General features: G+C 48.5%; 1 protein-coding gene across 1 annotated transcript in view; it reads right to left on the reverse strand.

Annotated features, from left to right (window-relative positions):
* Positions 1-18,098, reverse strand: part of PRDX4 (peroxiredoxin 4) — a 45,063-nt gene extending 26,965 nt beyond the window's left edge. Inside the window, exons 1-3 of the mRNA XM_033949221.1 lie at positions 17,828-18,098; positions 16,919-17,036; positions 7,958-8,074 (exon numbers count right to left, since the gene is read on the reverse strand). Coding sequence (XP_033805112.1) covers positions 7,958-8,074; positions 16,919-17,036; positions 17,828-18,026 — 434 coding nt within the window. The 5' untranslated portion in view covers positions 18,027-18,098. The remainder of the gene's footprint in view (positions 1-7,957; positions 8,075-16,918; positions 17,037-17,827) is intronic.
* Between the last annotated feature and the right edge of the window lie 825 nt (positions 18,099-18,923).

An 18,923-nucleotide genomic window follows, 5' to 3' on the forward strand; every position in this document is an offset into this window, starting at 1 on the left:
TCCTTGTTACCTCTACTAAGATTCTTGGAATAATATTAGATTCTAAATTATCTTAACCACAAATTTCACAAGATTAAACGCTCTTTTTTGTAATTACGTCTCATTATTTTGATACATTCATTAGTGATTCAACTTTGATCAATTTGGTATTGAACCGCTTGTAACTCTGTTTAATTGATGTGAACCGCCTAGAACTCTTCTGGGTATGGCGGTATACAAAAATAAAGTTATTATTATTATCTTGATTATTGTAATTCTCTTTATCTGGTCTATGTTAAAAGAATAATTCACAGACCTCAGATTTTACAAAATACTACTATTCAGATAATTTATAATTATTGTAAATTTCACCATGTTACCCCACTTTTGAAAGCAGCACATTGGTTGCCTATCAATCATCGTATTACAAGATGGCAATGATGATACAAGATGGTATTACAAGAGGCAAGATGGTGAACTGGTTTAATCAGACACAAGGCAAGGAAATTAACAGATATGGAAGGTGAAATGTATTCCTACCAGAAGGATGTACCAAATAGCATACATCCCAAAAGGAGGAAGACAGCATTCCCTGCACAACCACCCTTCCAAAAGTGATATTGTCTCTGGCTCACTTAAAATTAAATCAGCTCTTTCTGCAGTCTAGGCCTGTTTTTTTTGTTTGTTTTTAAGAACTTTATGTAGACTGCCTGCAACCAAGCCAAGTCAAACAATTTTTTTAATTTTATTTAGAAAAGACACAGAGGGTGGGAGGAATCTGGTTCTGGCCTAGCCCACAGAGGTCCCATGCCAACTACCAGAATGGCACCAGTCCATATGCAAGTATGCCTAGCCACAGGGGCTACACTGCACCAAGTTCAACTGAGATCAACCCTGGGGGGGTCGAGATAGTCCCTAGGAGTCAACCAAGAGAGCACAAGACCTCCACAAAACAAAAAGGAAGCTGCAGTAGTCCAACCTGCACCATCTGCTCGAGATAGAGAAATACTAACTAGCTCCAGGCTGCCTTGCTTTTATAACAGTGAGGTCTGTTCTTTCTTTACCTCCATTTGCTGTTCAGGAAATATAACCCACTGGTGTAGACTGGTCTAGCTGGATGGTAAGGAAATTTTAATGTTTAAAAATTTCTCAGTGTTCCCAATAGCAAGTTGGTTTATAACTCAACCATTGGGAAACTGACAAAAGGGGGACAAAGAATACATTACTGCAACAGAATGCAACTGTTCTCTGCTCTTATCGTGCAAACCACTGATTTTGGCACTTCATGAGTAAGAATTATTAAAGACTAAGACACTCCATAAATTCATCTATTAAAATACAGGCAGCCCCCGAGTTACAGAACGTGGTTGTGGCTTCATTTGATTTCACTGTGCAGCATATCCAGTGGCATAGACTCCTATACTTCTCCTGTAGAAGATTCAGGAATGATGCATGGCCACAGTGTGTGATTGTGCCTGCTATACCTTAGAGAGAACACTGGTAAGGACAGCTGGGAACAGAGGTAAGTAGCAAGAATCTTAAAATCTACAAGTTCTGAGTTACATACAAATCAGAATTAAGAACAGCTTTAAAAACGTAACTTGTTCTTAACCTAGGGACTGCCTTTACTTTTTCCTAATTAAAATTTCCGGAGTATTACATATTGCCTTGAACCTAAGAAGCTTATTCTGGTCTGGAAACTAAAGCCTTCAAAATAAGTCTTTCAGGATTACTTAAGAGACATGAGCACACCAAGCATATAATAGGAACATATATGCATTTGTTCGTTAAAAAAGCTGGCTACCTAGGAAGTCACAGTGACCAAAGTCTACTACTAGCAAAGCTAGATCATTTGACTGACCAAGTGCCCAAACCTAATGCACAGGATCTGCAGAGTGATATTTTCAATTCCAACTGTAGTAAAAAGCACAGTTACTTACCGTAACAGGTGTTATCCAGGGACAGCAGGCATATATTCTCACATGTGGGTGACGTCATCTACGGAGCCCCGGCGCGGACAGCTTTTCAAGCAAACTTGATTAAAGTTTCAAGTTTGCACACTGCACCACGCATGTGCGTGCCTTCTCGCCCACTAGAGGGCGCATCCCACCTCGTGGTCCTCAGTTCCATAACTAGCAAGGAAGCCATCCCCGGGGAGGCGGGCGGGTTGTGAGAATATATGCCTGCTGTCCCTGGATAACACCTGTTACGGTAAGTAACTGTGCTTTATCCCAGGACAAGCAGGCATGATATTCTCACATGTGGGTGACCTCCAAGCTAACCAAAAAAAGGGCAGGTGGGAGGATGGCAATTTAGGAAAACAGATTTTGCAATACTGACTGGCCAAACCGGCCGTCACTTCTGGATAAAGTGTCCAGACAGTAATGAGAGGTGAATGTATGAACCGAAGACCAAGTGGCAGCCTTACATATGTCCTCCATCGGAGTGGATCGGAGGAAAGCTATCGAAGCTGCCATCGCTCGGACCTTGTGCCCCGTGACTCGACCCGGGGGAGGAAGGCCAGCCTGAGCGTAGCAAAAGGAAATGCAAGCGGCCAACCAGTTAGACAGAGTGCGCTTGGAAACTGGATGCCCTAATCGATTGGGATCGAAGGACAAAAACAATTGAGGAACCTTCCGATGAGGCCTGGTGCGTTGAAGATAGAATGCCAACGCCCTCTTACAGTCAAGCGTGTGAAGCGCCGTCTCGCCCGGGTGGGAGTGGGGCTTCGGGAAGAACACAGGAAGGACAATGGACTGATTGAGGTGGAAGTCAGAAACAACTTTAGGTAAAAACTTAGGATGGGTGCGGAGAACCACCTTGTCGTGATGGAAGACAGTGAAAGGGGGGTCCGCAACCAAGGCTTGCAACTCCCCGATCCGCCTGGCGGAGGTGAGGGCAATTAGAAACACCGCCTTCCAAGTCAGAAATTTCAAGAGGGACTTGTTGAGTGGCTCAAACGGGGGTTTCATCAGTTGAGCCAGAACCACATTCAAATTCCACACGACAGACGGAGGTTTAAGAGGGGGACAAACCCTGAGTAACCCTTTCATGAAGCGTGTCACCAAGGGATGGAGTGACAGAGGGCGTCCCTCCAGAGGTTGGTGGAAAGCAGAAATCGCACTGAGATGAACCCGCACCGAAGTGGTTTTCAAGCCGGAGCGCGACAAATGAAACAAATATTCTAAAACCGAGGATACCGGAACTGATACTGGATCCAGGTGAAAAGACGAGCACCAGGTGGAAAACCTGGTCCATTTCTGCGCATAGCAAAGCCTCGTCGAGATCTTGCGGGAGGCTTCCAACACCTCCTTCACCGATTGAGACAGGTCCGGAGGAGTCAGGGAACAAGAAACCAGGCTGTCAGGTGCAATGACTGCAGATTGGGATGTAACATGGATCCTTGACTCTGAGACAGCAGAGAAGGAGAGACGGGCAGGGGGAGAGGCTCTCTGGCACTGAGCTGGAGCAGCAGGGAGAACCAGTGCTGACGCGGCCACCGAGGTGCTATGAGAATCATCGTGGCCGTGGACGATTTTAGGTGTACCAACGTTCGCATGATCAGCGGGAATGGAGGGAATGCATACAGGAACCTCCCTTCCCAGTCGAGTAGGAAGGCATCCGCTTCCAGACGGTCCTGCGAGTACATCCGAGAACAATATAGTGGTAGTTTGTGTGTCTCCGGAGAGGCAAACAGATCCACCTGTGGCGTTCCCCAGCGTGCGAAGACCTCGCGTAGAACTGCTGAGTGTAGAGTCCACTCGTGCGGTTGCAGAAGTCGACTCAGTTTGTCCGCCAGGCAATTCCGTTCTCCTTGGATGTAGACCGCCCGGAGGAAGATGTTCCGGGAGGCCGCCCACTCCCAGAGGCGAAGAGCTTCGGAGCAGAGGGGCCATGACCCTGTTCCTCCCTGCTTGTTCACGTAATACATTGCCACCTGATTGTCCGTGCGGACGAGGACCACCTGGTCCTGCAATATGTGAACGAAGGCTCGAAGTGCTAGGAAGATGGCTCGCAGCTCTAGCACGTTGATATGACACTGACGGTCTTCTGACGACCACAGGCCCTGCGTGCGAAGACCGTCGAGATGGGCTCCCCACGCGTACTCCGAGGAGTCCGTGGTCAGGACCTTGCGAAAAGGCGGAGTGCGAAACAATAGTCCCATGGACAGATTTGAAGAGTCTGTCCACCAACGCAGCGATTTCCGCAAGGGCGGAGTTACCGAAATGAGGCGAGACACCGGGTCGCACTCCTGGCGCCACTGGGACGCGAGGGTCCACTGAGGGATCCTCAGGTGTAGCCTCGCAAACGGCGTGACATGTACCGTCGAGGCCATATGGCCCAGCAGCATCATCATGCGCTTGGCCGACACCCTCGATAGTTGGGAGACCTGGCGGCTCATCCGTATCAAGGCTTCCAACCGCTGGGTCGGCAGGTAGGAGCGTAGGCTCACCGTGTCCAGCACAGCACCTATGAATTGAAGAGACTGCGACGGTCTCAACTGAGACTTTGGAAAGTTTATCTCGAACCCGAGAGTTTGCAGGAAGGCAATAGACTGTCGGGTCGCTGAGATAACCCCCTCCCTGGTCGGGGCTTTGATGAGCCAATCGTCCAGGTAAGGGAACACATGGAGTCCACGTGACCTGAGGGCTGCCGCAACCACCACCATGCACTTCGTGAATACTCGTGGGGACGCGGCCAGGCCGAAGGGCAGTACCCTGTACTGGAGGTGGAGGTCCCCCACCTGGAATCGTAAGAATCTTCGACAGGCGGGGTGCACCGGAACATGGGTGTATGCTTCCTTCAGGTCGAGGGAGCACATCCAGTCCCCTTCCCCCAAGAGGGGGTACAGAACCGGGAGAGATAGCATTCGAAACTTCTCCCGGGCCAGGAATTTGTTGAGCTTCCTGAGGTCCAGTATGGGGCGCAGGTCCCCGGTCTTTTTTGGGACCAAAAAGTAGCGGGAGTAAAACCCCGTACCCCACTGGTCCTTGGGGACCGGCTCGACCGCCCGAAGCTTCAAGAGGGCTTTGGCTTCGGTTATAAGGGTCGGTAGCTGCGAACGGTTGCAGGGGACTAAACTTGGGGGACTGTCCGGCGGCGAGGCCACAAAGTTGAGCGAGTAGCCCTCGGAGACGATCCGGAGCACCCAAGCGTCTGAGGTGATCCCGGTCCATGCCTCCCGGAAGAACCGAAGACGGCCCCCGATAGGAAGGGGTTCCTGAGAAAGCGCGGAGGGGAACCCGCCCCGTCCGCTCATCCCGTCAAAAGGAAGGCGCTGGCTTAGAAGGGCCCTGCGCCGGGGCTTGGGGTTGTCCCCCTCTGCCTCGCTGAGACGGACGTCTCGGAGGCGGTCTCGAGAAAGCCGGGGTCGACTTCTGAGGGTATCGGCGCGGCGGAGGCCGAAAGGGTTTCTGCGGCGGGGGCCTAGGTTTGGGGCGGACCAGGGATGCTAGAGAGCGCTCCTGTTCCGACAAGCGCTTGGTCGCCGCATCCAATGACTCGTCGAATAACTCGGACCCCACACAAGGCAAGTCTGCCAGGCGTTCCTGCAGGTTTGGGTCCATGTCGAGGGTGCGAAGCCAGGCCAAGCGGCGCATGGCCACCGCGAGGGCCGACACCCTCGAAACCAGCTCAAAGGCGTCGTACACTGCATGGAATAGGTACAACCGCAATTGAGAGAGGTTGGACATAAACTTGTCGAATCCTGCTCTTTGGGAGTCCGGTAACGAGTTCCGATATTGAGGGAGGTCCTTCACCATACCACGCAAAAAGGAGGAAAAGGTGAAGGCGTAGTTTAGAACCCTGGTGGCCATCAGGGAATTTGAATAGAGGCGGCGGCCAAACTTGTCCAGGGTCCGCCCCTCCCTGCCTGGTGGAACCGCCGCCGAAACCCGTGAGGGCTGTGATTTTTTAAGAGCGGACTCCACCAGAAGAGACTGGTGTGAGAGCTGCGCCTTATCGAACCCTTTAGGGGGAATCGTCCTATACTTCGATTCCATTTTTGAAGGCACAGACGTGACTGTAAGAGGGTTTGACAAGTTCTTCAGCCAGGTTTGCAGAAGGACACTGTTGAGAGGGAGTCTAGGCACCTCCCTAGGAAGAATGGGGAGGTCCTGTTCCTCCAAAAATTCTTTGGAATACCGAGAGCCTACCATCAGGTCAATCCCCAGGGCTTGGGCCATGTCCTGAACGAAAGATGAAAATGAGGACGGCCTAGCCTGGGGAGAGGGGGTTCTCGACCGCCCCACCGAGGGGAGGGGGGAGGCCTCATGGGAGTAATGAGGATCCCTAACCGATCCCGAATCCCAGGATCCCCTCTCGAGGGCCCTCGAGGGGGAAGGGGAAGTTGTCCTCCTCGCAGAACCCTTGGGTGAGGACCCCGGGGTTCGTGGGACACTCTCCCGTTTCCTCGGCGAGGCAGCCCGGGAAGACTTCCCATGGGGTGAGCGGAGGAGCCTCGGGTTGTTGAGGCGCAACTCCGACACCTGCAACGCCTCGCCCCCGAAGGACAAGGAACGGTCGCGCCGAGGCGAGCCTCGGGGCCGCTTAGACTTCCTCGATCGACGCCCCGTCCGAGGTCGCGTCGAGGGCGAGGCGTGTCTGGAAGACCCGGAGGAAGAGGAGGAAAGACGGCGCACTCTGCGCAACTTTTCTTTGGGCCTTACACTCCGCTCAGGGGGTTCCCCCGAGGTCGAGGTCCGGGGCGGGGCCGAGACCGAGGTGAACGGGGTCCCAGTATCCGGGACCGAGGTCGCCGAGGCCGGGGCTCCCGAGGGAGCCGAGGCCGGGGCCTCCGAGACCGAAGGCGTCCAGGCCGAGGTCGAGGCCGCCGGAACCGCAGCACGCTGCAACACTTCCAGGGCTCCCGACAGCTCCGATGAGATCAGAGCTCGGAGGAGATCCTGGAAGGCCGGAATCCCCACGAAGGTGGGGAGTTCCGAGTCCGGGGCACACTCCCTGGAGGGCGACCTCGGTCTCGAGTATTCCCTCGGGGTGTGCGGAGTCGAGGTCCGATGCGGGGCCGGGGTCGACCCACCCGCCTTGGCCTGACTCGAGGATGGCTTCTTTGCTGAAGGGGATGGAACAGAGGACTTACCCGAAGCTTGCTTCACTGACGACGCCTTCGAGGAGGAGGGCCGAGGCGAGGCCGAGGCCCCCGAGGACGCCGAGGCCGAGGTCAAGGCCGGGGCCGAAGCCGAGGCCGACGTCGAGGCCTTAGGCGGCGCGTCGACGGCGAACAATTCGGCCATTCTTGCCTTACGGCGACGGAGGGCCCTGTTTTGGAAGGTAGCACAGCGATCACACGAGTCTGTCGGATGTTCGGGCCCAAGGCAGACGATGCACCACCGGTGAGGGTCAGTGATGGAAAGCAACCTCTCGCACCGGTTGCACTTTTTGAATCCCGTAACAGGACGGGACATCCACGAAGAAAAAGGAGAAGGCCGGGAACGTACCGACGTCCCGCGGCCACGGATTCCGGGAGCCCCCGGAGTCCGATGAAAACGAAAGACTTTTTTTTTTTTTTTTTTTTTTTGAGGAGAAACGAAAAGAAAGAAACAGCACCGCGAACTAATTCGAAGAAAAACAAACTAAACGCGGCAGCTAGAAGGCAAAAACACTGGAGCTCAGATCCACAGGGCTTTCTTGCTCCGCGGAAAAATTTGAACTGAGGACCACGAGGTGGGATGCGCCCTCTAGTGGGCGAGAAGGCACGCACATGCGTGGTGCAGTGTGCAAACTTGAAACTTTAATCAAGTTTGCTTGAAAAGCTGTCCGCGCCGGGGCTCCGTAGATGACGTCACCCACATGTGAGAATATCATGCCTGCTTGTCCTGGGATAACTGAATATTTTTATTACACATATATTAAAAGCATGTGAAATATCAAATGGAAAAAAAATATGGCTCACCATATTTTTCTCTCTTAATGAATTACTATAAAATAGTACTGAAATGGTTCATACATGAGTACATACCAGGCTAGGTGTGTAAACTGTGAATCCACCGAACATGCCACTACTTCAGTGTTTATAGTGTTGAATTCTTCAATCCTGTCACTGAAGGCGATAAGCTCCGTTGGACACACAAATGTGCTTTACAAAGAAGCAAATGGAAATGGTTATCCCTTCAAAAAGCACCACCATTCAATGTCACCCTGACATTCCTAATTGTAAGGGATTTAAGCAAGGTGTAAAACACCAATACGGGATGGGTTCTTCTTACCTCACCTCGATAATCTTTCCAGTATAAAGAAACATGAGTCTTGACCAGTAGGATATTACCCACAAGTTTTGCAGAAGAAATGATCCACAGCTTTTCAGCTCCACTTCCTTGTCTCAGTGGCAGTGTCCCATCTCCTCAGTTCGTACCAAAGCAAGTGACCACCCCCTAAAAGAGAAGAAAATAACAAGGAGGGCATAGAGAACTCCCCAACCAAGTCAAGTCTTTTCTGCTCTGCAACAATGAATTAAACTTCAGGAACTTTAATGCAAACAAAGTGGAGCCAACCAGCCACCTACATGAGTACAGCCATCATTAACATTTTCTGTTATATGCTCTCCCACGGACTTTGCCACAGCAAGCTATCGAAACAATCATAGTACTTGCTTGACAGTCAAAACTCATCTTTATGCTCTCTTGGCTGCTCCCAGGAAGCATCTAGACACACACATACATGTCTGAGATAGCAAGCAGGCTAAATTGACATCTGACAGGGTGGGCATCAACATAACATAACAAGTCTTTATTTATATACCACAAAATGCCTTTCGGGCAAGACTCATGTTCCTTTATATGGGAAAGAAGATTGAGGCAAGAACAATCTTCCTTTCCAGTGCAAAAGGAACATAAGTCTTGACCAGTGGGACTTATCAAAGCTATCCCCCAAGTCTAGGGCAGGGCAGATGAGCCTGCTACTACCGTATTTTCACTCATATACCGCGCACCCGTGTAAATCGCGCACACGGGTATAGCGCGCGGGAAACTGTAATTTATGTAGAGATTTTTATATACCGCGCACACCCGTATACCGCGTATGCCGCCCCGACTCTCCCGTCGCCGCCCGACTCGACTCTCCTCTGGCCGCCCCAACTCTCCTCTCCCCCTTAAAGTCCTGTCAGAGAAAGGGCGGGACCGCCGGAAGAGGAAGCAGCGCAGCGCAGGGCTCAGAGAAGGGGCAGGACCGCCGGCAGACGAAGCAGCTGGGCTCACTGGCATCCGGAAACAAGGTAGACAGCTTCTCCATACGGGAGGGGGAGGCTGTGGGGGTGCAAGCGGTCCTTCGGGGTGGGGGTGCGAGCGGTCCTTCCGGTTGATAAATCGGGCATGGGGGGGGGGGAACTATGTAAAAAAAAAAGTTGTAAAACGCGCTCACACGTATAACGCGCATGATTATGCACGGTTTGTAAAATCGTGTATAACGCGCGCGTTATATGCGTGAAAATACGGTAGTACCGAGGACCCAAAAATGGTGTCCATTTGCATCGTTACATCCACTCTGTAAAACTACTGTGAAAGAATGGAGTGGCCATGTAACTGCCCTACAATTCTCCTCAGGCATTACTGCCTGGTATTCTGCCTGAAATAAACACGCTTTTAGTGGAATGTGCTTTCAAGGATATTGATGGTTGTTTACTACAGCCAATGTATGCAGACAAAATAGCCATGCGGATCCATCTGGGAACAGAAGCCATAGATACTGGCTTTCCCCATCTGTCAGGACTGGTGAGCACAAGAAGATGCTCTAAAATATGAAAATTATGTCACCTCGAGAAAATGGAGAAAAATTCTCCTTATATCTAGCAACTCCAAAACTTTATCCCTTCTCTTTACACATGCAGTCTGAAATGCAGGCAGTTGGACTTACACCGTTGGCCTAAAAGAATAATAATAATTTTCTTATATACCGCTATACCATAAGTTCAAAGCTGTTTACAACAAGATACATACAATGAGTGTATGAGATGTAAGGGGAACAGAAAAGTACATGCAGAGACACGGCTCTCTGCATGCTAGAGCTAAAGCACCTTTGGCCTAAAAGAAGGCACTGCATGCAGAGACACAGCTCTCTACATGCTATATCTAAAACTCCGAAACCAAGGCTACCGCTACCAGGAAGACCGACTTGATGGTCAAATCCATCAGCGATGGCTGTTGTAAGGATTTGTACAGGGCTTCACTGAGGGCCCATAGCATAATGGCAGGAGCTTACGCTGGAAATGTTGTTTCATGGGAGGATGCAACCACAGTGCTCCCTTCAGAAATCTGGGCACAACCAGATGAGAAGTCAACGACCCTTTCTCCACTTGAGCTCTAAAGCATGAGAGGATTGCTACCTGTACCTTGAGGGAGCCAACCACTAGGTCCTTTACGAATCCATCCTGAAGAAAATGACAGTACCGTGGAAATTGGAGCCCTAAAAAGGCTCTACCTTCTATTCTGCACATCAGTGCTGATAAGTCTTCCAAGCATTAGCAGAGGCTGCGACTATAGCTGGCAGCTTAGATCGTAGGAAAGTAGCTATTACTCCCTCTGAATATCCTTTCTTCTTTAGAGCTGCATGCTCAAGAGCTATATCGGACGCCGAAATCATTCCGGACTCTTCAGGATAATTGGACCCTGTGATAGCAACACTAGGCAAATAGTCAGTCTTAGGCATTTGTCCTGCTGTAGCCGAATCAAAACTGCGTACCATGAGCGACACGGTCAATCTGGTGCCACAAGAATCACTACCCCTTTGTGGGTCGCTATTCTTTGAACAATTCGGCCTGACATAGGCTATGGGGGGGAATATGTACAACAGTTCCTTGTTGGCCATGGTTGAACCAAGACATCTTTGCAGGAGCTTCCAGGTTCTACTTTGTGGCTGAAGAACTGAGAAGCTCACTGTAGTGGTGAAGGAAGCGATCAGAGACAAGAAAACTTCATTTAAGGAATGGAAAAGGTCAAAAATGGACCAAAACTAGAAAAAGCACAAACAATATCAAAGCAGGTACCACAAGGCAGTAAGAAGGGCTAAAAGAGACTAATGAGGAAAAAATAGCCAAGGAGGCGAAAAACTTCAATCCATTCTTTCGATATATTAAGGGGAAACGACCCAAGAAGGAAGCGATGGGCCATTGAACGACCATGGGATAAAGGGAGTGCTAAAGGAGGACAAAGCCATCGCTGACAAACTGAACACATTTTTTGCATCTGTATTTACCGAAGAGGATATGCACAACATACCGGAAGCCGACAGGCTACACGCAGGAAACGAGGACGGAAAACTGACAGGGTTGACAGGCAATCTAGAAGAGGTATGCAGGCAGATTGATAGGCTCAAAAATGATAAATCCCCGGGACTGGATGGCATCCATCCGAGGGTAATCAAGGACCTGAAAGGGGCTCTAGTTGAACTGCTTCAACTAATAGCCAATCTGTCGATCAAATCGGGAAGAATTCCGGAAGACTGGAAAGTGGCGAATGTCACGCCGATCTTCAAAAAAAGGTTTGAGGGGAGATCCGTGAAACTACAAACTGTTGAGTCTGACCTCGGTTTTGGGAAAGATGGTAGAGGCGCTGATAAAGGACCGCATCATTGATCATCTTGACTGACACAATCTGATGAGGATCAGCCAGCAAAGCTTCAGCAATGGGGAGATCTTGCTTGACGAACTTGCTGCACTTCTTCGAGGGAGTAAACAAGCAGATAGACAAGGGCGAGCCGGCCGACATTGTATATCTGGATTTTCAGAAAGCGTTCGACAAGGTCCTGCATGAACGACTACTTTGAAAAATTGCAAGCCATGGAATCAAGGGTGAAATACTCATGTGGATTAAAAACTGGTTGGCAGATAGGAAACAGAGAGTGGGGTAAATGGACAATACTCGAACTGGAAAAGCGTCACGAGTGGAGCGCCGCAGGGTTCGGTGCTTGGACCAGTGCTCTTCAACATATTTATAAATGACCTGGAAATTGGTAAGAGTGAGGTGATTAAATTTGAGACCATACGAAGTTATTCAGAGTAGTGAAGACACAGAAGGATTGCGAAGACCTGCAATGTGACAAACACGCTGGAGAAATGGGCCGCAAAATGGGAAATGAGGTTTAACGTGGAACCGCAAGGTAATGGTGGAATAGAAATCCCTAATGTAATGTAATAAGTGTAAGGTGATGCATATTGGTAACAAAATTTTATACACAAATAGAGGATGTCCGATGCAGTACTTGGAGAGATCCCCTAGGAATGAGACTTGGGAGTACTGGTCGACAAGTCAATGAAGCTGTTCAAACAATGTGTGGCGGTGGTGAAAAGGGCGAACAGAATGCTAGGAATGATTAAGAAGGGGATCACGAACAGATCGGAGAAGGTTATCATGCCGTTGTACCAGGTGGCAGGAAAATATTTATCAATACAACTAATATACTACTTTATCCTAAAGCAAAAAAAAAAAAAAAAAAAATCAAATTCTTTTTTCTACCTTTGTTGTCTGGTTTCTGCTTTCCTCAACTTCTAGTCATTCTATTCCTTCTATCCACTGTCTGCCTTCTCTCTGCCTCTTTCATATGGCATCTAATCTGTTACTATGCCTCTCCCTTCCATCTCTCCCTCCACCTCCCTCCCCATTGGTCCGGCATCCATCTTCTTCCTTCTGCTGCCCCCATAGTCTGGCAACTCTGTGTTTTTCCCATCTTTCCTTCCCTCCCCCGGGTTTTTTTTAGCATCTCTCTTCTCCTTTCCTCCCCTCAGATCTGGTATCTGTTTCCCCAATCCAGCATGTGCCCTTTTTCCTTTATCCCCTCCTTCCATTCAGCATCTTCTCCCCTCTCTCCTCCCCACTTTCCTTCAGCGTCTTCTCCCCTCTCCTCCCCACTTTCCTTCAGTGTCTGTTCCTCTCACCCCAACGCCTCCACTTCCCTTCAGCACTCTCCACGCAGCCGGGCATCTCTCTCTCTCCCCCTCACCTTCACTGGTGATTTTCATTGTCTCCAAGAAGCATGAGCTTTTAAACAAGTCGCATGCGGCTGCCTGAAACTTCTCCTCTGACACAACTTTCTAGGAGAACTAAATAAAAAGCTTCAGAAATGCTGAAAAGGGGATTTTGGAAGAGAAGGACCCTATAGCAAGCCTCAGAGATACTAAAAGTTCAGTTCTGGAACCACCCCAAAGTCTCTCATAGAACTGCGTGGTGCTCTGCCTGCATCAGCTCATACTGCAGCAGACAATGGAAAAGATTTCTGCCTCAAACAAGCATAAACATTCTCCAGTCACTTGTCTCTCTTTTCAGGCTGCCTTTTAGACAGGCTCAGAAAGCCTAAAACCCCTGACCCCACTAGCTCTTCATGTGACTTCAGGGAGAGGGAAGAATATAGTCAGCACCCACTATAGTCCTCTGGACCAATAAGGGGCCACTAAGCCTGTGCTCAAGTGCCTGATAAATCAGGGGCTGAAGTGCCTGACAAATCAATGACAGGCCAAGCTTTCAGAGGAATGCACCCCAAGCTATCCTCAATCTTAGTGCAGACTGGTTAGGTAGGTTCCCTGTGAAAGGGTTACCCCCCCCACCCAACCCAGTTTAAGTCCTCTGCACCTGAGACTGTATCTTCTCCCAGGCTGAGCTGACTCAGAAATCCTGGGATCCTTTGGAGCACCATGAAGTCTTGAACTTTGGATTAAAGCCTGAAAATAATAAATCCATTGCATAGCAAAAGAAAAGACATCTCATCTCGCTTGTACAAGGGGAAACTGAAGATGGGGCACTGCCCATTGACACAAGGAGGCGGAGCTGAAAAGCTGTGGATGATTCCTTCTGTAAAACTCATGGGTAAAGGTGAATAACCCACTGGTCAAGATTCATGTTTCTTTTGCACTGGAAAATGTATCAAAGCTTCATGAGAATCATTTATTTTGATCAAACATGCACTCAGAAAACATTGTAAATATAAATTATGTTACCAATTAAATTTGATTTTCATCATTATTATTCCTTATTTTCAAACCTTGTATTAGGTACCAAATCATCACTTCAGTATCAAGTTTCAGATCTTATCAATCATTCACAAGACTTTGTAGAATGATTTAAAATAGTATTGAGCATTTATAAGCCATCTTGCTCCCTCCATCTGGAAGGCATACAATTATCTATGGCCTCTTTAAGTCAATTTTTCAAAGACAAGAAACTGCTTATTCTACTGTAGGCCCCGTTTTATGGAACAAATTGCCAACTGAGCCGAGATTCATGTCAGATACATCCATTTTAAAGAAGTTGAACGTGTTCTTATTCTCTCAAGCTTTTAGCTATGTTTTTACCTTTGTTTTATTTTTATATGTTTAATTTATATATATTCAAGTTGTACTCCACTCAGATATTATGATAGGCAGATTATTATAAATACTTTAAAAACATAAATAAATATGCCCTTCACATGCCGGAGTAATAGAATTTGAATCGTCCAGTCATAGGGATTACTTAGAACAACTTATGTACTACCAACTCTAGCGTGGCAGTCAGTTGACAACACAGGGCTTCTGATTTTAGGTTTGAAAACAAAAGGGGGTCAATATTCAAAGTGAGTTTTATCCAAGCAGCAACATCTGCTATGTTGATAACTTAGTGCTTAATGATATTCAATGACATTATATGGATAATACTGATGAATACCATTGTCCGGTTAGTGCTGGGTTGATCAAGGGGAAGAACTAAGGCACAGCAGAAATGAACCAAGTACAGCTGATATTCAGCAACAGTAACTGGGTAGCTATCCATGTACTGGCTTTATCAGGGGTGCCACTATCCAGATATGGCCTAGTGCTGACCATCACAGGTTAAACATTACCTTCTAATATTAATTGGATAAACACTGAAAAAAAGAGTCATCTGTGTTTGAAATCTCCCCCTCCCCGCCTTGGATTTTGCACTCTGTTTTTGTGCCTTTTCCATGCTGATGAGTCCTTGGATGCACGTTTACTTAACTCAACAGAAAAGGTAGCCACCAATAGCATTTGTACTATAAGCACACCGATTCTTTATACCCTCAGTTGGCCCTAATTAGCTACAAAATAAGTTCCTATGTTTACAAATTAAACACCTTAGCAGCCCTACATATTTTCTTTCTTTTTTTAAAATAATTCTTTATTCATTTTCAAATTGAACAATAAGTGCACAAAAGAATATAATACAACAATTATTTCACAGTAGCACTTTGATATCTATCACATGAAAATCTAGTGATACAATAACCCCCCCAACCTTCATCATATTTTCAATATGAATATACACATACTATATATCATATTATAACATATTATATACTATTGTTCCCAACTCCCTCCCCCTTTGTTTTTCCACAGTCATCATATCTGTGGAATCATTATAGCAGGGATGTCAAAGTCCCTCCTTGAGGGCCGCAATCAAGTCGGGTTTTCAGGATTTCCCCAATGAATATGCATGAGATCTATTTGCATGCACTGCTTTCATTGTACGCTAATAGATCTCATGCATATTCTTTAGGGAAATCCTGACTGGATTGTGGCACTCAAGGAGGGACTTTGACACCCCTGCATTATAGGGACACTGCCTAATTTGTCTAATTTTGTATGCAAGGTAAAAATTTCCGTTTAAACTGATTAAAAATAAAAAACACAGGTAGATTAATAAATATCTTCTGTAACAATCCTCTATATAGAATGCTAAATTTGACAAGATATAGAAATCTAAGACAGGGCTGAACTACCATGGCTAAAGCAACCAAGTTATTTTTCAGCAAACAAAAGGACAGGTCCCCATACAGTTTCCTAATTCTGGAGAAAATCAAAGATCTAAGAATATACAGAGCACAAAAAAAAGCACTACCTTTCGGTTCCATGTGCATGATCGAAGTGCTTTTTCAGTTTATATCTAGAAAGCATTGAGCCTAGTTTTTAAAAATGTGTCCACCCATGTGTATTTTTTTTTGTTTTGTTTAAATAGGGGAGTGTGTGGCGCAGTGGTTAGAGCTACAGCCTCACCATCCCGAGATTGTGGGTTCAAATCCCATGCTGCTCCTTATGACCCTGGGCAAGTTACCTAATCCCCCATTGCCTCAGGTACATTAGATAAGAGTGTGAGCCCACTGGGACAGATAGGGAAAAATGCTTGAGTACCCAAATGTAAAACCACTTAGGTTATAAGTGGTATATAAACACTAAAATAAATAAAAACAAAACTCACAATGCAGCAAAAGTTGATTGCAAAGTAGATATGCTCTAACATGAGGGGTCTCAAAGTCCCTCCTTGAGGGCCACAATCAGGTTGTCAGGATTTCCCCAATGAATATGCATGAGATCTATGTGCATGCACTGCTTTCAATGCATATTCTTTGGGGAAATCCTGAATACCTGACTGGATTGCGGCCCTCAAGAAGGGACTTTGAGATCCCTGCGTCTAACTTGTATCCACTGGTACTGTTAACTAGTTAACACATAGACAACACAAGGTTTTATTTTCAGTGTTTATTTTTTAAATTAAAAATAAACTAAGGCATTTAGAATCTTTCTCCTCTGTAGGAAAAATCATTTCCCCCTGCTTATAAGACTCATCCTTCCATAACAGGGGTAGGGAATTCCGGTCCTCGAGAGCCGTATTCCAGTCGGGTTTTCAGGATTTCCCCAATGAATATGCATGAGATATATTTGCATGTACTGCTTTCAATGCATATTCATTAGGGAAATCCTGAAAACCCGACTGGAATACAGCTCCAGGACCGGAGTTCCCTACCCCTGTTCCATAAAGAAGATGAAAAGGCACAACCCAGCAAACTGACAGGCCATAAACAAATCCTATGCAGGTGTTACCCCCACAGATCTGCTGTACTACAGTGAATTATGAAGAGGGTCGCCTGAATAAGGGACACTGTGATGAGACAATGCCAGAAATCTATTCAGCAGGGCTTGCTTAAATATTGAAAACACACTCACAAGTCAAGAGGGTAAAAGAAAAACACGAGATATTTTCCCAGGAAATCTCTCAATTTCAGCTCTTTAAATTCACCCTTGATGACTGCTGTTCCTTCCCAGTAGGGTGCTGGCTTGGAAACTGGAACGAGAAGGGGGGGGGGGGGGGACGCACGTTAGTGTGGTAAAGCAGCCAGCTGGGACCGATCGGCTGGTCTGACGTGTCCTTGTTGCATAGAGAAAGCAAAAGCAAGCCCCAGGGCTCTTTTGCAGCACGGTTTCTGCTAGGGAGATGCAAACGTAGGGTTACTTGTCTGGCACACCTGGCTATCAGCATAGGGTTATTTTTTCTGTCTAATCGAAGTACTGTACTTTCACCTTGATTACCGATTTTTATGCGAACCGAGTCCTTTTGGGGGAGATGGCACGTTATAGAAATCAAAAGATTTAGATTGGATATGGTTTTTTTCCCCCCAGAAAAAGGAGAACGCTACATGGGAATCCTATAACAGCGCACCCCACTCCCCTCTCCGGTGCAAGCTCCTCACCCGAACTTTCCTTCAGCGTCTTCTCCCCACTCTCTCCTCCCCACTTTCCTTCAGCGTTCCTCCCCGCAAATTCCCAAATAATAACTCAGTACCGTTCCCAGCATACACACCCCGGATTCCCTTATGCCATCTCAATCCATCCTTCCCTATCTACGGGTCAGCATCTCCCAGCGTAATACACTCTCACCCCCTCCCCCTCCCCCTCCCTCCCCGCGTTCGTTCTCGTCACTCCAAATCGAGCCACCCTCTCCCCTTGCCGCCGTTCTAACCCCACTGCCTTCGTGGTCTCGTTCCTCCCATCCCTCCCACTCGCTCTTTCCCTCGTCCCCCAGTTCGAACGCTAACGGCCGCCGCGTATGGGGGAGGAGGGGGGTGAGAAACGCACTCTTGGCCTGGCTGAGGTGCAGCGAGTGGTCCGAGACGGGGACGCGGGAAGCCTCCCCCGGGTACACCTGCCCCCCCGCGTAGAAGTGGCACGTCTCGTCCGGGCCGGCGCCCCGGTGCTGCTTCTCCTCGGCCGCCTTCCCTCCGCCCACCGCCAACAAGATGAGGCAGAGGAGCGGCAGCTGCCGAGCCGCCTCCATGCTGCAAGTTCGCCCACCCGGCCTCACGGACTGGGCCCCGACGAATGGGCGGAGGAGGGGCAGTCGCGAGGCCCGCCTCGAGGCGGAGGAAGCGGGAAAACTTCGCCCACCCGGCCTCACTGATTGGGTCCCGCCGAATGGGCGGAGGAACGGCAGTCGCGAGGCCCGCCTCGAGGCGGAGGAAGCGGGAAAACTTCGCCCACCCGGCCTCACTGACTGGGCCCCGACGATTGGGCGGAGGAGGGGCAGTCGCGAGGCCCGCCTCGAGGCGGAGGAAGCGGGAAAACTTCGCCCACCCGGCCTCACTGATTGGGTCCCGCCGAATGGGCGGAGGAACGGCAGTCGCGAGGCCCGCCTCGAGGCGGAGGAAGCGGGAAAACTTCGCCCACCCGGCCTCACGGACTGGGCCCCGACGAATGGGCGGAGAAGCGGCAGTCGCGAGGCCCGCCTCGAGGCGGAGGAAGCGGGAATACTCCGCCCCGGAGGAGGAGGATATAAAAAAATGAAAAGAAAAGCGTAATTGGAGTGTCCTGACGTTTTAAATAGTGAGGAAAAGTCGAAATGGTGTCCGGATGGTCCCCTTTCGAAGCCTTAGCGGGAAACGCCGTCGAGGTATTTACATTCTAGGCCTTCACGGACTTTTTATCCCTCCTCTCCACCAGTCAGGTTTTCCCTGTGAACCAGGATAAATTTGCTTATATTGGGGAAACTCAATGTAGGCACACTTCTTATGCATATTCATTGCTGTTATCCAAAGAACCCAAATAGGGTTTCAAGGTCAGGTTTGGGAAACCCGGGAGTAAGGTGCTCTTCTTGCCAGGGTTGCCAGATGGCAAAATATTTTCCAGCCAAACTCATAGGAAAAAGTAGCCCAAACAATTGCTGCAAATACAAACT

This window comes from Geotrypetes seraphini, chromosome 6 (genome assembly GCF_902459505.1).
Source record: "Geotrypetes seraphini chromosome 6, aGeoSer1.1, whole genome shotgun sequence".
NCBI lineage: Eukaryota > Metazoa > Chordata > Amphibia > Gymnophiona > Dermophiidae > Geotrypetes > Geotrypetes seraphini.